Source organism: Asparagus officinalis, chromosome 10 (genome assembly GCF_001876935.1).
Source record: "Asparagus officinalis chromosome 10, Aspof.V1, whole genome shotgun sequence".
Lineage (NCBI taxonomy): Eukaryota > Viridiplantae > Streptophyta > Magnoliopsida > Asparagales > Asparagaceae > Asparagus > Asparagus officinalis.
Genome location: NC_033803.1, coordinates 60,625,425 through 60,650,463, shown reverse-complemented (window position 1 = coordinate 60,650,463; position 25,039 = coordinate 60,625,425). Strand labels below are relative to the sequence as shown.

Sequence of the window (25,039 nt, the reverse complement as noted above, 5' to 3'; positions counted from 1 at the left end):
TAGATTCTGTGACAAATGAGCATGAAGCATCATTCTTGAATTCAAATTATAGAAGCTATAGTAAAATATCAGTTTGCTTGTGTTTGCATTTTAATTATAAATACACATGAGAATAATTTTTGCAATCTGATTTCACTTAGATCAAGGAATATAATGATTTATCTAATAGCAACGAATTAACCATAACCATGTCTCAACTTCAACTTAACATGCTAGTTCTCATGGTTTTCAAACTCTACTATGTTTCATCTCTTATGTCGTAATACAAAATCTAGCATGTCAGTGATAGTGCAGACATCTTGCTCCAATTGCTTGATGTATGGATTGTTAAAGTTGTTCAAACCCACTAATATAATTTTCGATGAGTTAATTGCAAAGATAAAAAAGTATATATTCTAAATCATTTGTTAGTACAAATTTAGAGACTAATGGATATCAAACATCAGTTGCATCCCATGGCAATTTTTCATTTATAGAAAATAGGAAGAGCACTTAGCTTCCCCTATAGAATCATCCTGAGAGTAGTCCAAACACAGATACTGCACCGAGTGATAGTCGAGGCCTGTAATATCCTTGTCAAGAGAATTTACGGCATAATGTTGTAATAAATTTCTAAAAAAAGTTGCACCTAAAAAAACAACCGAAGCAGTTGTTTCTTTAAAGCTTCAAGATAGCAAGGAGACAATATCACACTCTGATCAAAATGAAGGAATCGAAGAACAATTGAATCACGCGGAACATTCAACAAGAAATTCTGAACAATCTGGTGGCATGTCCACCTTCTACCAATATTTTCTTCTACTGAGTAATGGGTTGATTCATAACATGAACAATGTTTGCAATGTAATACTTCTCAACCTCCTCCTTAAGCATTTTATTGCTATATTTAAAACCTGAAAACCTTAAAGCTCCATCTTTCAGCAGAATCTTGAGTTTATCATGAAAGGTATCCATATACCTCAAATCACAAACCCTGATCCCATTACGGATAGTCTTACTTGAATAGCAAGGCCCGATTCCTCTTTTGGTAGTCCAGATGAAGGAGTTTGCAAGTTTAGCGTCTCATAGCCCATCTACATACCTGATACTGGAATAAGATTTGCATATTTTGTCCTGTAATAAAAACATTAAAATCAAAATAATCACGGTCTAAGGATTCTTTACCCACTTAAATATTTGTACCTTTTCTACGGATCAGGTGACATTCTGCGGCCAAAGAGAGCATCCTCAGTCTCAGTCTTTTTCTGTGCAGCAGTCCTCTACTTGTGCCTTGCATCTTTTGCAGTTGTATCAGCTCTCACTTTCTCCATCATTTTACTGAAACCAGGAATTGTCCTATCTAACTTGTACGCTCTATAGCTCAGGTTGTGAATGATTCAAAACATCCTCTGCATAAACAATTTGTATTTACTGTTAGTAGTTAATTTGCTTTATGAGAAGAAATCTAATAATATCAATGCCATTTAACGATTGCAAAGTGTAATTGAAATAACTTATCATACAGAACAATGAGAATAAGTTAATAACTGAGAGCTTAATCACCTTCATGACCTTAAGGCAAGAGGAATCTCGACTTGTAGCAAGGCAAGCGAGGATAACCAATCCGGAAACCACAGTAGAGGGCCAGAAGCAAAATCTTTCATGGTCGAGAAGTGAGAGGACAACTAAGTACCTCCACATCGGCATCCATATTTGTTGCTTTTAGATAGAACCTGCAACAGTGTTGCATCTCAATACCTACTTTCTTATAGCTCCCTCGATTTATAAAACAAAGGGGGAAATTGTTTTACCACAAGAAATTGTGCGTTGTGGGCAGCATGCACTTGAAATTGAGAACTTCTAGTACCAGCCATTCCATTGCAACTACTTCAGATCGAGCATTGACATTGTCTCAGCGAAGCATTTTAAGTTCATCAAATACACACAACTATTTGCTTGATGCTCCGAGAAATAGAAGAGTGATTCAGAGTCCCTTTACCAGTGTATCAAGCTTCTAACACTATTAAGAAATAAATCAACAACCATATAGACCATCAACAAGATGGCAGTCATGACATGGCCTGAAAATAGTGCATTTGAAAAGTGAAACTATACAAAAATATAAACTACTTTACTGGTAAGGTTTGTCCTATTGATGTAAACCTTCATTGTTCTTTAACTATGGCAAGAGGCTATTAGTACAGGGCCTATATAATTTTTATGCGTATTACTTTTAGTGAAGATCTTCTCATGCTGTCATACATTAACATGAAGTAAATAAGTTTAGTTTTTTACAAGTAGATATCTGATGGTACCCAAATACTTATACTAATCTATTCCTTAAGGAGTCGTGAAATTCAATAGGTTAATCTCCAATTTAAAGATAAGATGAATTTGCTTAAATATTCGAATCCTGAGAAAGCAAGTGGAATTCCATAAAAGTCCTAAACAATATTGACAAAGGACATATGTTGTAAGCAACCAAAAAACCTATGAGAAGGCAAACCGTCTAGGACAACCAATTCTACAACTAATAATAGCAAAGTTGAGGGTAACCAATAAAAAGGGCTTTGACTTTGTCAGAGAACAAGCCTATAAAGTATGTGCATATAGAAGAATAAAATTTGATCAACACCATTTTTCTATGAATTTTAAAGTAAACACATAATTTTTGCCAGATGGAAATCTCCCTAAATCACACAGCCACCAAAACCCAACATATTCACTTTCTTCTATTATGCACAAGTTAAAATCTCTTCCCTGTGCATGGTTGATCAAATTCACTACTAATCTATGTTATTAGTTTGATCACATTGCATACTACTATCTTACCAAATTCGATGAAACATTTGTTGCCTCAATGATTTCTTCGAAATAATCAAACTCGGATTCCCATCAAAGGAACATGAATACGTTTCATGGCATCATAGGCTGTGAATGTGTTCAAGCACAAGTGAGTTGGATGCTTGAGCAAAATCAATCACCATAACTTCTATGAAATTGTGAAATATTAGCATAGCAATTACCAATTATATGGACAAACTAAACTAATACACTTTGTCTTAAATTTATACAAAATAAACTTCAGTTTACGCAAAAGTAAGCAAATCTCTCATAATTCTGAAGTATAAAACAATTGAATTGTAAAGTTCATTATAACATCAAATAGGTAACCACATCAAATCATAATGAGACATAAATGTAAACAAGAAAATTTCAGTAAATTAAGTCTCACCATTGACTGATCCACCACTGAATTCGTCAGCGATACAACTCCTGCGAGTGTTTGATGTGCTATCCTTACAACACATCAAACATGAAGGACAATCAGTGTGGCCAAGCACCATTGCAGCTGCACTCAGAAGATTATTAACCATTTAAATTGCAACATTCATCAAAAGGAGAAACAGCTATACATAAAGCATCTAGTACAAAATTATTTCCCACAGAACTCTAAAATTGATGAGTACCAGCAGCATAAGTACTTGATTCAGCACCACTTGAATCATATCGCCATCTTCCATCACTTTGACTGAGTGCCTGATAAACCAATAAATTGCAATGACAACTTCTTCATCAAAAGGAAAGCTAGGAAAAAAATTAAGAGAAATTACAAGGGGAGTTTGCAGGTTTAACACGCTATCTGCATGAAACACGCTATCTGCATCTGATAATATCACATCAAAACCTTGATTTTGCATCAGGAAAGTGAATAAATGTTGAGCTTCAGATAAGGAATGGAACAAGTTACAGATGAAAGAAGATTGTATGCAATTTTTGCAATACTCAAGAAGAGAATGAAGTCAGATGTTATTCAACTCTACCTTGATATGAACCAAGCTTCCGACGGTGTAATAGAAATCTAATAATGATTCTACCGTTTTTACACCACCTTGAAGTTTCGAACAGGTCTCTACATGGGTGCTTTAAGATCAGCATCAAATATTGTAAATGTTCCCCCTTTCATAAGCTTATAAAGTTACCTCAATGGTTTTGACATCAATCTGACATTTCAGAATGCTATTTACTCAAAGTGCATAAAACAACTCCTTTGATGCAGATGACAATGACCCGAGTATCTCCCCAATAACTGGGCAAGTTGCTGGGCTAATATCAACAACTTTTTCGAGTCCAAGCATCATCAAAAGAGGACTCATAGACCAAAAAATTTATCATGCACCCATTCCAATATAAACATCATGCATGCATGCAACCACATAGTGTGCTTTTGTTTCGTGACAACTTCAAAGACTTTCAACGGTTCAATCTAAAGCAAGAACACTAACTTTAGAAAGCCTTTTAATTTTGTGGTTAATTCAACTTCTAAGCTTTTAATGTATAGTTATCATGGAAATTCCTGTAAATGTATAAAAAGCTTTTAATGTCCCGGTTCTCTGAAAGGATCTTAACAAAACACCCATGATACGATGAAAATTTTCAGATAAGCAAAATTCAAAGTAATCCTTGAATGCAAAGTTCAAAGCCTAACAAGAAAAATATATATATATATATATATATATATTAAAATTTCTAATTTAGGGATTTACTATCCATTTTCAGCATCTAAGAATAGTCTAAGTTGATACTGGTAAACAAAAACAATAAGAATTGATTAAAAACATCCGGTTAATGGATAAAATTTTTAAAAATATTATAGATTAAAAATTATCGGCACTATATAAATTAAAGTAATTTCATATAATTTTAGTAATAAGTTGGGGTAGCCAAAATACATTCGTAACATTAATTGATAGATGTTTAAATCCATAGAAATGATAAAACACTATAATATTATACCTTAGCATTAATTGATTTTAATTTAGAAACTTTAATCTTTGACGTTAATAATATTTATAGGGTAAAAGAATACAAGGAATTACATATGGAGAAACTATTAGAATATTTAGAGATAACTTTAAAAGAATTGAGTTATTTCCATTGCAAATGGGAAAGTGATGGAAATAAATCTAAAATTCAGAAAACGTCAATGAATCACTTGAATTGGCATTAACATAAGACATATCTATTAATGAAGCACTGAATGAGTTACATTAAAAAATAATTTAATAACTTTATCCTAATCAAAGAAAAAATCTCCATGGAAGACATAAGAAAAATTAGTAAGTATTCATAAATTCCATACTGTGTTCTTCAAATTAAATATTAATATTATAATCTAAGAGAAATTGGTAATGAATAATGCAGGTATTTAGTTTAGATCTTTATGGAAAATGACAGGGATAGAGCAAAGGTAATATTATTGAAATAACAGAAATTCTTATTGGATGCACATCAGAAGAATTCATTTTAGAGGAAAATAAAGAGATAGCTTCTAATTTATTTAAGTAATAAATTAGGAACACAAAGAATTTTATATATATGAAATTAATATTTATTCTCATTGAAATAGAAAAAAATCAAAGTCTATATTTTGAGCAGTTTGTGTTGAACATCATAAGTACATTTGACTTCTTTGTAAAGTTAAATGAGATGATAAAAAATTAACGAGCCTAGGAAAGATAATAGCATAAAAAATACAAAATTAGCCTGATGTCACAATTGATGTAGATGATGAAGACAATACTCTAGAATTGTCCGAGAAATGATAAATGATAAACCTGAAGAAGGATTGATCTTAACTCAATAAAAAATAAAATAGAAGAAATAAAAACAATATTTTATGAATATTTTATAGAATAGTTTAATTATTTTGAGTGAAATTAGGAATCTTTAGAAGGGAGTTTCATGAATTTTTTTCAGTACTTTTATATTCTTATGTGGATGTTTTTATCATATAAAAGTATACTAGAGTTAGCATTAATCTTTAATTTATATTTTTTTATGAAGTCTATCAATGATTAGGAATAAACTTCATATTCTCTTTTGCATCGTTTTAACATACTTTAAATCAATCATTTTGCCATATTGGTTTTAAATATTCACCTTCCTTGTATAACACTATTTTAATATTTTTCACTTTGCAATGCTATACTTTCTCAAATAAAGCTTAGTTTCATATCGGTCAAAAATAATATGAAAATTCAAATTATTTTTAAATTATATTTGTTTTTTGTCAATTCAAATATCAACATGAAAATTTAAATTGGGTGTATCCCATTTAAACAAACATAAAAAAATAATCGAGATGTAAGAGTTTAAAGAAAAAAATGAGCACAAACTGTCAAAAATACTTAATCATGGTATTAAATCACGTGCATTGCACGTGTGTAAAAACTAGTCTATTTACCCTTTAAAAGAGGGAGTTCATAAAAAACTTTTCTCTCCCCAAAATAGCCTTCCATCAAATTAAATTACCAAACATATCCTGAATTCATAAACCAATTTACCCTTTCATCGGTTACCCCTCAATTCCTCCTCCTTTCAATTCATCGGTTACTCCCTCATCCTTTCAATTCATCCGTTACGTCAGTTCCTCCGATCTTCCGATACCTCAACCAGCTTTGAAAGGTGATTTCTCAGTTCTTCTCAGTCATTATCAAAGCTTTCCCTCCGTCATCATCAACGCTTCACCATATCCTCCGTTCTTCAAAGTTTTTGGGAATTGGTTAGAATCTTTGCTTCATTTTGGTTTAATTTTAAAGAATAATTTCATTGAATTTGTTTCTAATTCGCCATCATCTAATTTTTGTTCTAATTCAACAATAGGTCAATTTTTTCCGATTTAGGGCTTGCTTCAAGTGTTCTAACTGATCCTGTGTCAATTTCATCAGGTAAAAATTCTCTTTTTATTTTTAATTTTGGTCAATTCTCTTTTTATTTTCACTGTATCTGAAATTTGATGCGACTTTTTTTCTCTGTCAATTTATATCTGCTCAAATAAAAAAAATCCGCAGAATGCTTAGAAACAGTAATTATTCATAAACAGACATCATGGATACAAGAAGGGAAAGCACCAAACATTGAGTATAATGTTGTGAAAGTACCAAGCATCAAGGTCTTTGTGATTTATTTATTTCTCGCATAAAAAATCGGCACCCCGCAACCTACGCGCGATACTCAAACTAACCTGTCAAAAGCCGTGAAGTGAAAGATTGAAATAATTCATGAAGACAATCTATCAGGAGAGATTGAGTTGTGTTTGTGTCCACAGGTCTAAAATAAGATGATTTAGACATTTGAGGCACCTTTGAAGTCTGACTACAAGCACCACCCTGCCCCAAATATACAGCCTTTAAGCCAAAATAACTTATGATATCAAGTAGTGATTAATTTGCAAGCATGTCATTGAATTTGTTTCTAATTCGCCATCATCTAATTTTTGCTCTAATTCAACAATAGGTCAATTTTTTCCGATTTAGGGCTTGCTTCAAGTGTTCTAACTGATCCTGTGTCAATTTCATCAGGTAAAATTTTTTTTTATTTTTATTTTTTTAATTCAATTATGTTACTGTGCCTGGCTCCAAAACATCTAATTTTTGTTCTAATTCATCAATATGTCAATTGTTTTCGGATTTAGGGCTTGCTTCAAGAGTTCTAATTGATCCTGTGTAAATTTCATCAGGTAAAAATTCTCTTTTTTTTAATTCAATTATGTTACTGTGCCTGGCTCCAAAACATCTAATTTTTGTTCTAATTCATCAATATGTCAATTGTTTTCGGATTTAGGGCTTGCTTCAAGAGTTCTAATTGATCCTGTGTAAATTTCATCAGGTAAAAATTCTCTTTTTATTTTTAATTTTTCTGTGATTATTTTAGGAACTGGGAGTGTTAGAGATTTGAAGGTTGATTATTAAATTAATGCAAAGGGTTTAACTTATGGAAACAATTCTCCAAGTGCAATCCGTTTTCTCTGTAATATTTTGTTGTTTTAGGCTTCTCTTGTTTGAATGATTAATTGGAACCTCCTTGAGATTTTTTTTTATTAGTAGCCTTTGAGTTTGCTTATAATTGATGAAAGTTGTGGCTTTGTGATGTTAGAGATGCGTATGTGGTGAATTTTCTTAGTTTGACCTATTATTTTTTTTCCTGTAGAGGAAATTGGGTGCCAATGTTGTTCTTCCTTAATGACACTTGACAGTATCTCCAAGTTTAGAAAGCTTGTATTTTGGAGTTTGAAATTGCTATTTTTAAGAATGTTTTTTTAATCAAGATTTCTTGCGATCTATATGATTCATAAATTTGCTTAACTATCAGTAGTTTTTTTCTCAGCGAGTTTCACTGTATCTGGAATTTGATGTGACTTTTTTTCTCTGTTAATTTATATCTGCTAGAATAAAAAAACCGCAGAATGCTTAGAAACAGTAATTACTCATAAACAGACATCATGGATACAAGAAGGGAAAGCACCAAACATTGAGTACAATGTTGTGAAAGTACCAAACATCAAGGTCTTTGTGATTTATTTCTTTCTCGCATAAAAAAACAGCACCCCGCATCCTATGCGCGATACTCAAACTAACCTGTCAAAAGCCGTGAGGTGAAAGATTGAAATAATCCATGAAGACAATCTATCAGGAGAGATTGAGTTGTGTTTGTGTCCACAGATCTAAAATAAGATGATTTAGAGATTTGAGGCACCTTTGAAGTCTGACTACAAGCACCACCATGCCCCAAATATACAGCCTTTAAGCTAAAATAACTTATGATATCTCATTCACAAAATCACCAAGTGCTGGTTAACTTGGACCTAATCAAGTAGTGATTAATTTGCAAGCATGAACAAGCTTTTTCTTGTGCATGTCAAACAATCTTTTCACTCTACGTGTCTTGTATCGTTGTTAATGCTCTGAAAATCTTTCAGTGACATCATGCAAGTTGTAACTACCCTACAATAAGCGTCTTAAACAGGTAGCGTAGTGCCTTAGCGGCCGCCCAGACACCCAAATGCCTAGCTGGGTGTCTATCAAGTCTGCAAATAATACATTCATGATTTTGAAATGATTCGTGTAATGGTTTTTAATGTATCATGATCCCAAATATCGATCTGATTTAGTCTACCCCCTTTGTACTGTTTACAATTCAAAGTAGTGCACCATATGCCGACACTACACTGCGAATCGTACCATAAATGGCTGATATTTCATATTTATCTTCTAGGTTGTGCTTGTGTGATTTATGGTCATTAGCATTTAGCACCGACGTCTTTAGCAGATGATATGTATTGATGAACTATAAGTGTGTATGTTTGCTTATTAGAATTAGAAGTGCGAATCATGTTTAGTTAGTTTCTCACCTATATTCTGCTAAAGGGTGGGCTTTGTTATGTTGATGCTTTGGTAAGTTATGTGTCCCAGTGTGGCTATAAATAGATGGAACTTCCAATCCTATACAACAAGCCAGCCGAGGGACATATAACTTACCAAAGCATCAACATAACAAAGCCCACCCTTTAGCAGAATATAGGTGAGAAACTAACTAAACATGATTCGCACTTCTAATTCTAATAAGCAAACATACACACTTATAGTTCATCAATACATATCATCTGCTAAAGACGTCGGTGCTAAATGCTAATGACCATAAATCACACAAGCACAACCTAGAAGATAAATATGAAATATCAGCCATTTATGGTACGATTCGCAGTGTAGTGTCGGCATATGGTGCACTACTTTGAATTGTAAACAGTACAAAGGGGGTAGACTAAATCAGATCGATATTTGGGATCATGGTACATTAAAAAGCATTACACGAATCATTTCAAAATCATGAATGTATTATTTGCAGACTTGATAGACACCCAGCTAGGCATTTGGGTGTCTGGGCGGCCGCTAAGGCACTACGCTACCTGTTTAAGACGCTTATTGTAGGGTAGTTACAACTTGCATGATGTCACTGAAAGATTTTCAGAGCATTAACAACGATACAAGACACGTAGAGTGAAAAGATTGTTTGACATGCACAAGAAAAAGCTTGTTCATGCTTGCAAATTAATCACTACTTGATTAGGTCCAAGTTAACCAGCACTTGGTGATTTTGTGAATGAGATATCATAAGTTATTTTAGCTTAAAGGCTGTATATTTGGGGCATGGTGGTGCTTGTAGTCAGACTTCAAAGGTGCCTCAAATCTCTAAATCATCTTATTTTAGATCTGTGGACACAAACACAACTCAATCTCTCCTGATAGATTGTCTTCATGGATTATTTCAATCTTTCACCTCACGGCTTTTGACAGGTTAGTTTGAGTATCGCGCATAGGATGCGGGGTGCTGTTTTTTTATGCGAGAAAGAAATAAATCACAAAGACCTTGATGTTTGGTACTTTCACAACATTGTACTCAATGTTTGGTGCTTTCCCTTCTTGTATCCATGATGTCTGTTTATGAGTAATTACTGTTTCTAAGCATTCTGCGGTTTTTTTATTCTAGCATATATAAATTAACAGAGAAAAAAAGTCACATCAAATTCCAGATACAGTGAAACTCGCTGAGAAAAAAACTACTGATAGTTAAGCAAATTTATGAATCATATAGATCGCAAGAAATCTTGATTAAAAAAACATTCTTAAAAATAGCAATTTCAAACTCCAAAATACAAGCTTTCTAAACTTGGAGATACTGTCAAGTGTCATTAAGGAAGAACAACATTGGCACCCAATTTCCTCTACAGGAAAAAATAATAATAGGTCAAACTAAGAAAATTCACCACATACGCATCTCTAACATCACAAAGCCACAACTTTCATCAATTATAAGCAAACTCAAAGGCTGTATCCATGATGTCTGTTTATGAATAATTACTGTTTCTAAGCATTCTGCGGATTTTTTTTATTTGAGCAGATATAAATTGACAGAGAAAAAAAGTCGCATCAAATTTCAGATACAGTGAAAATAAAAAATAATCACAGAAAAATTAAAAATAAAAAGAGAATTTTTACCTGATGAAATTTACACAGGATCAATTAGAACTCTTGAAGCAAGCCCTAAATCCGAAAACAATTGACATATTGATGAATTAGAACAAAAATTAGATGTTTTGGAGCCAGGCACAGTAACATAATTGAATTAAAAAAATAAAAATAAAAAAAAATTTTACCTGATGAAATTGACACAGGATCAGTTAGAACACTTGAAGCAAGCCCTAAATCGGAAAAAATTGACCTATTGTTGAATTAGAGCAAAAATTAGATGATGGCGAATTAGAAACAAATTCAATGACATGCTTGCAAATTAATCACTACTTGATATCATAAGTTATTTTGGCTTAAAGGCTGTATATTTGGGGCAGGGTGGTGCTTGTAGTCAGACTTCAAAGGTGCCTCAAATGTCTAAATCATCTTATTTTAGACCTGTGGACACAAACACAACTCAATCTCTCCTGATAGATTGTCTTCATGAATTATTTCAATCTTTCACTTCACGGCTTTTGACAGGTTAGTTTGAGTATCGCGCGTAGGTTGTGGGGTGCCAATTTTTTATGCGAGAAATAAATAAATCACAAAGACCTTGATGCTTGGTACTTTCACAACATTATACTCAATGCTTGGTGCTTTCCCTTCTTGTATCCATGATGTCTGTTTATGAATAATTACTGTTTCTAAGCATTCTGCGGATTTTTTTATTTGAGCAGATATAAATTGACAGAGAAAAAAAGTCGCATCAAATTTCAGATACAATGAAAATAAAAAGAGAATTGACCAAAATTAAAAATAAAAAGAGAATTTTTACCTGATGAAATTGACACAGGATCAGTTAGAACACTTGAAGCAAGCCCTAAATCGGAAAAAATTGACCTATTGTTGAATTAGAACAAAAATTAGATGATGGCGAATTAGAAACAAATTCAATGAAATTATTCTTTAAAATTAAACCAAAATGAAGCAAAGATTCTAACCAATTCCCAAAAACTTTGAAGAACGGAGGATATGGTGAAGCGTTGATGATGACGGAGGGAAAGCTTTGATAATGACTGAGAAGAACTGAGAAATCACCTTTCAAAGCTGGTTGAGGTATCGGAAGATCAGAGGAACTGACGTAACGGATGAATTGAAAGGATGAGGGAGTAACCGATGAATTGAAAGAAGGAGGAATTGAGGGGTAACCGATGAAAGGGTAAATTGGTTTATGAATTCAGGATATGTTTGGTAATTTAATTTGATGGAAGGCTATTTTGGGGAGAGAAAAGTTTTTTATGAACTCCCTCTTTTAAAGGGTAAATAGATATATATGTATATGTCTCTCTCTCTCTCGGGTATTCATTTTCTGCCGCCCCCTTCTTCTTCTCTCTCGTCCACGAGATCACTCCCAGCTCACCCCGACCACCGCACGGCCCACCGCCTTCGCCGTCTCCTTCGACCCAGGCCGTCGCCGACTCCGGCCTGCTCCGTCCCTCCCGCCGCTCGAGCCGCTTCGACGCACATTCCCCCACGCCCAGCCACCGAGACTCCAAGCCCCTCTCTTTGCGCCGGCGAACCTCCACCGCCGAGCTCCGACTACACGCCCTCAACACCTCAATCCACGCCACAGCCGCCCGTCATTCCCTCAGCCGCCCACTCCGCGAGCCTCCCGCTGACCGCTTCACTCCCACCAGCCGCTGACTAAGGTCCTCTGCCACCGCCTGACCAGTCGACCGAGAGCAGCCACCGTCAGCAGCTCCTACACCGCCAGATCTGCCCAGCCCCGAGTTCCCCTCCTCCGATGCTCAACGCCGACGAACCCTCAAAACTCGAGCCCCTCCTTCAGCCCATCGCCGATCAGCGCCTCCAAACCGCCGCTGCCGTTGCTGGACAGCCCTCGTCGGAGCTCTTCCCGATGCCGTGCCCACCGCGACGGATCTGACCCGCGTCGTCAACGTCGATTCGTTCGACGAACACCGAGGCAAGATCCCGCTCCTCTTGACTCGTTATTTCATATTTATATCTGCCATTAATTAGTTGCATAGATTAGATTGTGAATTGTTATTAACTGCGTGGGCTTGTTGATGATCATATTGATAATTATGTTAGATAAGTAATTTAAAGAAATAAGTATTTTGTGTAAAATTGTTATTTGGGATGTTTTTAAAAGAAAGAATATATTTAAAGATTATTTTTTTTAGAACTATTATGATGAGAAAAAGATTAATTGGAAAAATGGGTTGGTTTTGAATAATTATTAGAATAGATAATTTCAAAGTATTTATTTCGGAAAAGATGTCATCTTGAGTTGTTAAGTTATTTCCGTCAAAAGAATTATATTTTGAAATTATGATGTTTTAAAAGAATTTATTTTGTGAAAGGAATCATTTTAGGAAGACTGCAATAATTTAAAATAAATTATTTTGGAAAAGATTATTTTTCTAAATTACATAGTTGGTTGTTCATAAATTTATGGCTCTTAATTTCGATTACCTGATTTGCCATGATATTATTGTATATGATTAGTTGTTTTGTTATTATTTGCTGTGATTGATAACCATTAGTAGTTCATGACTTAGTGACCTCGTGCGTCATGAACAGACTTAGTGACATGTGTGGGTGAGTTGACTGAGTTAGGTGGTGAACCCGAGTTTCAATGAGGATTATGGTTGACCTAGAAAAATGAGAAAAGTTGGGATGGGGAAGTTAATGTTCATGTGCTTGGATGTGACTGTTGATGTATCTTCCAGCCCGTGCCGGTGAATTCGTGTAGTCACTGGGGTTGGTTGTTGGGTTAAAGTGAATTCGTGTAGTCACTTTAGTCCGTGACTTGTTTCGTCACCTGAGCTTTGCCTGAGTTCGGACCAGGCTGAGATCGGATTGCGTGTCGTCCTCTGACCGATTCGTGTAGCGGTATTGGATGCGGGTAGAGGATTTGTGAACAGTCAGTTATCCGGTAATATGAGCGTTGACTCTGTGTGAGATGTGGACCAGTGACCTGTTATAGGATGACTAGTTACATGACATCGTTTCTTGGCTAGGCATTCTTGTGTGAGATGTAGGCCAGTGGTGTTCTTTTCATACATAGATCGGTGTTAATATTTAATTATCTATAATTTGAGACATATGGTATATACATGAGGGTTTCCTTGTTTGAATTATTTCGCTCGACGTACTACGTCTCTTGTTGTAGATTTTTAAGTATTAATTCCATCTATTGTATGATCTTGTTGCTTGGATGATTCGACTGATCGCTAGCTGCATGATGTCGTTACCCGTTTGATTTATGGATTCTTATGCTTATCATGTTTTAGTAGTGTTTTCGCATGTCGGTTTTTGTGGAATTTCCAGTTACACGTTCTTTTATAAATTCTGTTATCGTATCGTTTCCGTTTTGGTTTTCGTTCATTCTTTTCTTTTGTGGGGTCTTGCCGTGCGCCATGCACCTGACGTACACCTGTTTTCTCTGGTGTACGTCAGACTTAGGAGAAGAACAGGTTCGCCAGGAGCCGGAAGATCCTCAACAGGAGTGCCTTGTAGACGGAGCAGAAGAAGAGTCGAAGTCTATTCTTTTCATTTATTAGTTAATGGTTCCAGTTTACTTTTGTAGTTCTTCTCATTCTTGTCTAATCAATGTATTTCATATTTCTTCAGTTCATTTGTTCAGATTTGTATAAGGGCATGTTTGACCGTATTTTTATGTCTCGGATGTTATCCCATTTGTGATATGTATTTTTATTCTGAGTTTGTCTATTATATTCTTGCTGATTGTGATCGGGGACCTGTGACTTCGTTTGTATTTCTTAACGCTTAGCGTATTAGATTGAGAAGACGGGGTCTAGCACTTATCTCTTCTCAGTTTAATACGTCGCGGGCTTGCTCGCGTCCCGATTCCCGGGTATTTTGGGAAGCGGGGCGTGACAATTAATTATTCTCTCACTCTTGAAAAATTCTCTATCTTTCTCTCTTCTCCTCTCAAACTAAGGTGAGGTTCATTTTTTTCTATGATAGCTAACAAAAATTCTGTGAAGAGGTCGATTGCTATTCTCCAGTTGTGGTGTTGGATTTAGGATCTGGATGTAAGGATCATTGTGAATCATGGCAATTTTTTTCACGAACGGAGAACGAAACAATGGAGTTCGAAGGAGATGTTTAGATGTCATATTGTGGGTTGTTTTGTGAACTTTATAATGTAGTTTGTTTTGAAAATAGTTGTAAATATTTTTCTTCATATGTTATATTGTAGTGGTGGTTATTATATTAGATACGTATCTTAATTTGAATACGGTTATAAACTTGTAGTCAATTGTTAAGTTTAGCAGTTAGTTGTTAACCTTATGAGTTAATTGTTAATGTTATGAGTTAGTTGTTAAACTTACGCATTTGTTGTTAAATTTGTTCATCGGTTGTTAAGCTTATGCATTAGCTGTTAAGCTTTTTAGTCAGTTGTTAAGATTATGTATCAATTGTTAAAAAAATTTGTCAGGTGTTAAGCTTATGCATTGGTTGTTAAGCTTATGTAGTTGCTAATTAACTTTTTTTGTTAGTTGTTAAGCTTATGCATTTGTTATTAAGTTTTTTCGTTAGTTGTTAAGCTTATGCATTGGTTATTAAGTTTTTACGTCAGTTATTAAGCTTATGCATTGATTAGTAAGTTTTTTTGTCAGTTGTTAAGCTTATGTATTGTTAAGCTTTTTCGTTAGCTGTTAAGCTTATGCATTGGTTGTTAACCTTCTTTGTAGGCTGTTAAACTTATACATTGGTTGTTAAGTTTTTTCGTCTAGTAATAGAAAGAGGAGGAATGGAGGAAATAGCTAAATAATATTCATTAGTTGTTAATCATGAAAAACTTAATAATAAACACATAAACTAAACAACCAATGCATAAGCTAATGCATAAGCTTAACAACTGAGGAAAAAACTTAACAACCAATGCATAAACTTAACAACTGGCGAAAAACCTTAACGACCAACGCATAACAACAAATGAAAAAGTTAAGCTAAACAACCAATGCATAAAAGCTTAATAACTGAGGAAAAACCTTAGCAACCAATGCATAAAGCTTAATAACTGAGGAAAAATCTTAGCAACCAACGCATAAACTTAACAACTGACGAAAAATCTTAACGACCAACTCATAACAACTAATGAAAAAGTTAACAAACATATAAGGTTAACAACCAATGCATAAGCTTAACAACTGATGAAAAAGCTTAACAACAAACACATAAGCTTAACAACCAATACATAAGCTTAACGACCAACGAAAAAGATTAACAAACAACACATAAACTTAACAACTAACAGAAAAGTTTAACCAACACATAAGCTTAACAACCAACATATAAACTTAACAACTAACGAAAAAGCTTAACATCTAACGAAAAAGCTTAACATCTGACACATAAGCTTAATAGCCAATGCATAAGCTTAACAACTGATGAAAAAACTTAACAACAAACGCATCAGCTTATACCAATACATAAGCTTAACGACTAATGAAAAAATTAACAAACAACACATAAGCTTAACAATTGACGAAAAAGCTTAACAACCAATGCATAAGCTTAACAACTGACGAAAAAGCTTAACATACAAATGCATAAGCTTAACAACCATGTCGTATAATAATCTGGTGTAAGCTTCATTCCCTTCTAGTATTGCTTTTATGAATAAGTATGTATAAATCCCGCAATTGTACTTACAAATAAAAAATAAAATAAAGTATAACATTTTCATTCGTAAATATTTATAGTATTGCTTACAGACTCTCAAATAGTTGAGAGTATCTCTTCAAAATTCAAACAATTTGCAACTCAACAACAATTCTCTTATCTAACTCTCCACCAATGTTCACAATGATTCCTTATGTCCATATCTCAACCCCAACAATGACGGATCCGAGATCACAACTAAAGAAGAGAATGACAACCGACTTCTTGATACAGAACTTTTGTTAGCTACTATAGAGAAAATTGAACATCACCCTAGTTTGAGAGGGGAAGAGGGAAATATAGAGAAATTTTTTAAGAGGGAGAAAAAAATTAATGGCTTTGAGTTTAATAGAAGTGGGGAAGGAGAGGGGAGAGAGAAGGGATGAGAGAGAGTGAGGCACAAAAATGAGCTCTGCTATTTGGCTCGCGCGAGTTGCAACTCGCGTGAGACAAAACAGGGGGGTGGGACCCACAGCTGTGGGTCCCACCCCCCTGTTTTGTCTCACGCGAGTTGCAACTCGCGCGAGCCAAATGGTATTTTCCCACAAAAATCCCAAAAGATAAAAAAAGATTGGTCACGTGTATAGTCAAAGGTAGTTTTGAGATTTTATATTTTTTTTGAGTGGATGTGGGTTGATATTGTAAGGGGTTCTACAAACAAAAATATTGATTTTAGAGGTGAAGAGATTGTGAAGTCTTAAAAAGGTAAGCAAATAAATTATTTAATTTTGGGGGTTGAAGCAATTTTTGCTTTTGCAAAACATTCTGTAACGTTTGAAAATTAAGAACGTCTTCCTCGTTTCGCTCGCTTCCAAACTATAAATAGCATAATAATAGCCAAAAAATAGCAAATTATCCAAATTCTTCGCCCAGCCACAAAAATTTCCCCCTTTCCTTCTTCATCTTCGGTTTTATTCTTGATTTTATTTCATATCATCATTTTTTTCGAGGGAAAAAGAATTGCGTTCCTCCGCCATCGGATCGATGGTTCTCGATCGAAATCAGGGGTAGAGGAGCGCTGAGAATCATAAACCCTCGCCCTAATTTCGATTCGAGACCAGAAATCTCATCTCCAGTCTCGTCGGATATCGAGACGCCACCACCTTCGATCGCAATAAGTAATTCATCTTCAGCATATTGGATTCAGAGCCAGTGTTTCCTCAGTTTGGGCTTTCACTTTTTTGGTAAGTTTCTGAACTTGTAATTGAGAAATTTCTCTGTTTGAACTATGTACAATTTTATCGATTTTTGTTGAATTTCGTGCTCTTTTTCTTACAAATCACATGCTTTTAAGTTTTAAATTTTAAAACTTGATGCAATTCACCAAATTTATCTACGCATTGCATCCCTAGTTTTATTTGTTACTAAAAGATTTCCTCAATATATATCCAATCTTCTCGCGGTCTTATTTATTTCTCTTTTCTGCTGAAAAGATTTCTCGTATTTTCTCCAGAATTCCAATGTCTTGTCCGAATTTGTTTAAGGATCTTGAGAGATTTGTGCATTACATTCATATCTAATGTTTTGATTGTTTTCTTCAAAATTTAAATTAAGTGGATATAACTTTCATTTTGTTAGTTTGCTTCAAAATGTAGCTAGTGGACATGGTTTATTCATAAACATTACAATCAGTTATCATTCGTTTAAACTCATAGAGATTTGCGCGATAAATTAGTATCTAACAATTGATAGTTTTCTTTAGATGTCTCTTATTTATCGCACTTTTTTCCATTGGTTTCAGCTAAGGACATGGTCTATTCTTAACATTGCAATCAGTGCTTATATTAAGCATAAAAGATGGAAGTAAAGAAAGTCATGAGGCGCCAGTTATCCACTGGTTCCATCAAGCGGAGCGGATCACGCTGCTTCAACCGCCAGTTATCATTCGATCCAAGATTCACTAAGGCCCTTCGATTCTCTTTTGGACGCCAATCATCTCTTGACCCAACCCGGCGAAAGCTCCTGAAAGGCGAGATAAAGGAGGAGCTGACTGTGCCGGAGAATCTTGATTCCACTATGCAGCTGCTCTTTTTGGCTAGCAAAGGGGATGTAGATGGTGTGGAGGAGCTCTTGAAGGAGGGCGTTGATGTAAATAGTATTGATCTTGATGGGAGGACTGCTCTCCACATAGCCTCTTGCGAGGGGAGCCTTGATGTCGTCAAGTTGTTGCTATCCTGGAAGGTCAATATTGATGCCAGGGATCGGTGGGGAAGCACGGTATGAAGCTTTGCGATTTTCTTTTTGTACTAGCGATAGACTTTTTGAATCTGTAAAAGTTATTTGATAAGTGTAAGTATGATACTTTAAAAGTTAAGTAGATGCAACTGCATAGTATTTATCTCATAATATCAGGGAATTAGTAGTTGCATGCAGCATAGTAACCACACATCTTGCTCTGCTCCTAAGAAACTCTTTGCTAGTTTTGATTTGTTGAAGATAACAATGAGCGCTGTTATAGCACATTGCAACCTTAATTATCAGATTCTCACCCTCGAATGTCCTCTGCAACTTTGTGAATCATGACTTCGTTTTGTATTTGAATGTTTCCCATTCATTTGACATTCTTTGCAAGATCTGTATGTATCAAATATTTGGATGTCATTAGTATTTATATACAATATTGACCTGTGGTATTATTTTCTATACAAATATAACAGTCTTTCCTAAATATTTGGAAATAAATTTGTATGAACATACATTTACGTAGCATCTCCCTACTCATATAAGCCTTTCTTGCATCAAGGATATTACTTTATTTTGTGATATCGTGATATAATTGTTAAATGATATAGTTACCTTAAAGGTATTTAGCACATAAACTCTTTAAGTTTTTTTCAGAAAATTTACATATGTTACTTGACCTATATGTGTGAATGTCTCTCCGTGCGTGCGACAGGTATACCTTTTTGTTTTACAGCAACTATCAAATTAAATGATAGTTAAGTTATTTATTATATTCCACCACATAAAAACCAACATTAAGAGGAAGGCATGCATATTCGTTTAACTGGCCCAGGTTTGTAACGGTAACATGGCATGGGACAAATATCAAGAGTAGTTTTTCTAGTGAATGGGTGAGTAACTAACCCAGTGTTTCATTACGAATTTAAACAAACTGTCCAAAAGTTTACAAGTAAGTATTACCATGTATAAACGCTACAACAGCTACATATAGACAATTGAAAAGAAACAAACTAACAAAACAGGCTCACAGAAAGAGCAACTAGCAAGACTAGTAGGAAGAGGTATTCATATAAAATCCATTCTTCCACCTTCCCAACCAACAGTGCTAATCATTCTTGTCAAAATCGGTATGCTCCCCTTGCATTCCAATCATATCAACATCCATTTTGCAGTCTTCTAAGATATCACGAACCACATCCAATGGCTGAATCAAATATTGAGAATTGTTTTATACCTTTATTGTGCAAGAGTTAAGTGAACTATATTTTACTTCCCCAAAATGTTGTTATTTAATTGATTTAGTTCGCTGTTAGAGGAAGTGCCTATTTGCAAAACAATCCAGAAACATTCATGAGGATATTTCTGCATAAGGTATTATTTATCAAAAGAGACCACATGTATGCTAAAACCCATAATTAAGCTGAAATAGTTAGGTTAAAAGTAAGAATTTTGGTAGTACTTATTTGCAATTGAATTCCATAACTTTAGCTTACTTTCCTTCTAAAAGCATTACTTGTTGACGTCATATTTCTTATACAGTTAAGTAGGTGAATTTTTCCCTTGAGCTGAATCCAACAGAGAATTTTAGCATACTTATTTGTTTACCAATTGATAGGCTGCTGCAGATGCTAAGTTTTATGGCAATTGCGAAGTCTACAGTGTACTGAGAGCTCAAGGAGCTACAGTTCCTGTACGTGTATACTGTATATCTCTTTCTAGTGATTCTTTTCTTTCTTTGCTGGAAAAGCTTTCATATTTAGTTTTTTCATTTACACTCAACTTGCAGAAAACCAGGAAAACCCCTATGACTGTTTCAAATCCTCGAGAAGTTCCAGAATATGAGCTGAAACCAGGAGAGCTTCAGTTTCGCCGTGGTGATGAAGTTGCAGTGGCAAGTTCTTTCATTATTTGTTCTTTGAGATTTTCTAATAAATGCTTCAGTTTTATTGTGCTTGTGAGAAACGTGACTTTGAAAATGTCTTCATCTGCCTAATTTGGGATTGCTTTTCAGAATTAACAGCACATTTGTCAAAGCCTCACCAACCCTTTTTGTATATTTTATTATTTTCTTATGACTATATAAGGGGATGAGGGGTGAGGGTTTAATGCATCAGTCGAAGAAAAAGAAAATAGAGAGAGAAGAGAGTGAGATAGAAAGTTTTTGTCCTTTTATTTGTGAGAGTCTCTGGTTAGAGAGTAGTCTTCTCTTTTGTATTCTTCTCTTTTGGTGATTAGTGAATTTCTCTGCTGTTCTCATCCGTGGACGTAGGTCATACTAACTGAACCACGTTAAATCCTGGTGTGCTGTTTTCTATTTGTCCACTCTTGTATAGACATCTTCTGTGTCTGTGAAGCCCCTCCACTGCAACAAACTGGTATCAGAGCCTGCTTAGAGTACGTGTATCTGTTTATCGTATGCTCTGTGGCTACCACTAAAAGTGGATCCTCCACATCAGAAAATAAGCTAGATTATCATTTACTCTTTAAAGGCACTAGACACTATTCACGTGTATGGTACTATTCAAAAGTACTATTACTATTCATACGTACGGTCACTATTTATACGTATGGTTACTGTTTGCAAATACGGTTACTGTTTATAAATACAGTTACTATTCTAATTGGCTTCAAGATGTCTTCTGCGAAGTACAAAGTGAAAAAATTCGATGGGAAAAACAGCTTCAGTTTGTGGAGAGTAAAAATGAGGGCTCTCCTAGTACAACAAGGACTGTTCAAGGTCTTATCCGGAAAGGATAAATTACCGGAATCTATGCCCGATGATGAGAAAGAAGAGCTGGAGATGAAAGCGCATAGTACCATACAACTCTGTTTGACCGATGAGATCCTGCGGGAGGTTACCGATGAAGATACTGTCGCCGGCTTGTGGCTCAAGTTGGAGAGCTTGTACATGACAAAATCTCTGATGAACAAGCTTTATTTGAAGCAACGCCTCTTCACCCTTCGCATGAAGGAAGGTATGCGAATTAAAGACCACTTAGATGAACTTAACACTATTCTTATGGATTTAAAGAATATTGATGTTAAAATTGACGAAAAAGATCAAGCACTCATCTTGTTATGTTCATTACCTCATTCCTATGAAAATTTTGTCAATAGTATGTTATACGGTAGAGATACATTTTCTTTGGAGGATGTTAAATCAGCCTTACATTCAAAAGAGTTAAGGCAGAAAGTGTCTGTCGTAGGAGGAGAGGATCAAGCTGAGGCTTGTTCGCTCGTGGTCGTCCTGAAAAGGATGTTGGTGGTAGAGGCAAATCTAGAAACATGTCTAGATCAAAGTCCAGGCTAAGAATAAATGTTGAATGTTATTACTGTCATAAATATGGGCATATAAAACCTAATTGTTCAGCGCTTAAAGAAAAGAATAATTCATAGTCGAAGTCTGGAGAGGTGAAACCTTCAGTTGCCACTGTAACTGAAGAGTCTTCTAGTTCACATGAAGTTCTTTTAGTTAGTGTTAATACTCATTCACAAAATGAGTGGGTTCTTGATTCGGGTTGTTCCTACCATATGTGTCCGCATAGGAATTGGTTTGTCACATATCAGTCTATCGATGGTGGGAATGTCATGTTCGGAAATAACATGTCTTACAAGATTATTGGTATCGGATCAATTAAGATTAGAACCCATGATGATATTGTTAGAACATTGAGCAATGTTCGTCATATTCCAGAGTTAAAGAAGAACCTCATTTTTTTAGGCACCCTTGACTTAAATGGTTTTAAGTTTTCGGCTGAAGGTGGAGTTTTGAGAGTTAGTAAAGGCTCTCTTGTTGTGATGAAAGAAAAGAAGGTAAATACTCTCTATATCCTTGAAGGCAGTACAATGACAGGTGCTGCAGTAGTGTCATCCTCAGAGGATTTAGATTCATACACTACACATTTGTGACATATGTGGTTAGGGCATATGAGTGAGAGAGGACTGGATATATTGAGCAAACAAGGTCTGCTTTGTGGTCAGAAAATCAGCAAATTAGACTTTTGTGAGCATTGTGTTTTCGGTAAACACCATAGAGTATCCTTTAGTACCGATGTCCATAGAACCAATGGTATTTTAGATTATATCCATTCAGATGTTTGGGGTCCCTCTCAAGTTCCATCGAAAGGTGGAGCTCGTTTTCTGCTAACATTGATTGATGATTATTCCAGAAAAGTTTGGGTGTATCTTTTGAAGCATAAGAGTGATGTGTTTGCAACCTTCAAGCAATGGAAGGTTATGATTGAGAAGCAAACAGGAAAGAAAGTGAAGCGCCTCAAAACCGACAATAGGATGGAGTTTTGTGTTAGACCCTAGAGGGGGGTGATTAGGGTCTTATGCTAATCTAATCCGATTATATGTCAATTAAAATTATGTAGATCAATATATTCTTGCAAGAGATAGATATGAACGATAAGAGCAATAAGAATATGCACAAATAAAATATGAGACAATCAAAACACAGACACACGATATGTTTACGAGGTTCGGTCCCCACGACCTACGTCCCCGCTCCTCACCTCGAGGAGATATCCACTATCACAATCCGGTTTGGAAGCCGGAACTTCTACACACTCGGTTTACAAGTTCACCGAAAACTCTCACACTACACAATCACTCAACAAACACACTTTACACACTAAGTGTAGGAACCTAGCCCGTATCCTCCTCCTCAAGTGCTCGATTACAACCTCTCCCTAGGTTCGTCAATCGACGCCACTCCTATTGGATTTGACCCCGTCTCTCTCTCCTCACACTTCTCTCGGTGTACAAGTGTATTACAAGTGATTCTCACAAACAAAAGTTAAATACAATGATTTGTTCTCAATTAACAAGTGAGAACACAATAAAGCTCACACTCACTAAATCCCACACTACAACCCACAATATATAATATGAGAATATCAAGCTCAATAAGTGTGTGTGATAATAGTGAATCAAAACCAATAAATAACTTAATGAATATAGCTAATCAAATTGAAAGTGAAATAATAAGCTATATAGGAAAGAGTTTAGAATAAACAGTAAACTTGGATTTCTTGATTGATTGAGAAGAAGAGCAGCAATGGGGTATATATAGCACCTCATTACAACAGCTAAAAATAAGAAAAAGACCAAAAAGCCCATTTGAAAAACTAGCCGTTAGGCTCAGTTTGTCAGCTCGTCGGTCGACCGGTACGGTCGACCGATTAGTTCAAAAAATCCGAGAAAACATGTTTTGAAGCTGGCGGTCGACCGACGCAAATTTCGATCGACCGAATGGAAATTTCGGTTGACCGACGTAAATTCCGGTCGACCGGAAAAACACTAGAAAGTTTCTCAGAAACCAGATAGCCGTCGGTCGACCGTATCGGTCGACCGAAATCTGACATGGGGAGAAAACAGGTTTTGGGCAGTTTTTGGAAATTCGTTAAAAATATCAATTCATATCCAAAAATAATGAAACTTTGGGGAAAGTTTATAAATGATGAAATGAACATGTTTGAAAAGGAATTTTTGGAAAAACAAATTTCGTTTGTGAAAACTACCTGTTTTTGAAAAATGCTTAGAAAACCTGTATTTTTATGAAAGTGAAATTTGAAATAGGACTTGTAAATATTCATATATGTATTGTGCATAAATTATATGTATATAGCAAAGCGTGAGAGAGCTGTAAACAAGAGATAAAGATATTTTAACAATATTTTAAGAAAAATCATCTATATGATATAAAACGTCAAAAATCGTGTTAAGTGTATATATATTGAGCTTAGATATCATCATACCATATATGTAAGTAAACTAAACAAATACCTAGGTAAATCCACGCAGATGAACTTGAATCTTTAACGCTGTGTTGAAATACCTGAAAAGAGAACATAAACACAAAACACTGGAAAAACTTATTAGTAATAAATTGTTTGTCAAATCATCATCAAAACTATAGGGTCAACAATCTCCCCCTTTTTGATGATGGCAAACAATTTATACATGAGTATGAAGTATACACTGATAATCCACATATAAGCCAAAACAAGAATAAGTTATACATGACCATATGTAAAAATCATATATGACCATATATAACAGAAATTAATTTGTAAGCTATAAGTGGTATTTTGTATTTTCTCCCCCTTTGACAACATCAAAAAGAGGGAAAAATGAAAGATAGGAGCAATGCTCCCCCTGCTTATAAGCATAGATAAGAGAAGTAAAGAAATTTATGTCAAAAACTCCCCCTGTCAAATAGACTAGATGACATCAATAGAGTATATATACAGGAGCTAAACTGACAACTATTCAACAAACATGTGTATCAATGATACAAGTAACTCAATTTCTGTAAGCAAAACATGACTATTTCTTAATCATGTATTGATCATAAAAAA

At 35.0% G+C, this 25,039-nt stretch overlaps 1 protein-coding gene and 2 long non-coding RNA genes across 4 annotated transcripts in view; 1 reads left to right on the top strand and 2 right to left on the bottom strand.

The window, feature by feature from the left end:
- On the bottom strand, positions 786-1,953 carry LOC109824893. Its single transcript, XR_002242816.1, has 4 exons — positions 1,791-1,953; positions 1,543-1,712; positions 1,183-1,388; positions 786-1,113 (listed from the first exon to the last, which is right to left on the bottom strand). It is a non-coding gene; the product is annotated as an uncharacterized LOC109824893 (long non-coding RNA).
- On the bottom strand, positions 3,281-11,843 carry LOC109825647. Its single transcript, XR_002243051.1, has 5 exons — positions 11,608-11,843; positions 10,976-11,040; positions 10,818-10,862; positions 3,450-3,519; positions 3,281-3,331 (listed from the first exon to the last, which is right to left on the bottom strand). It is a non-coding gene; the product is annotated as an uncharacterized LOC109825647 (long non-coding RNA).
- LOC109825646 (serine/threonine-protein kinase STY17-like) overlaps positions 17,302-25,039 on the top strand; it is a 30,992-nt gene continuing 23,254 nt past the window's right edge. For both annotated transcript variants that reach the window (XR_002243050.1, XM_020392511.1), the window contains exons 1-4: positions 17,302-17,674; positions 18,232-18,707; positions 20,290-20,364; positions 20,461-20,565. Coding sequence is in view for 1 of the 2 variants with exons in the window: in XM_020392511.1 (XP_020248100.1) it covers positions 18,288-18,707; positions 20,290-20,364; positions 20,461-20,565 (600 nt within the window). In the remaining variant the exon portion in view is untranslated. The remainder of the gene's footprint in view (positions 17,675-18,231; positions 18,708-20,289; positions 20,365-20,460; positions 20,566-25,039) is intronic.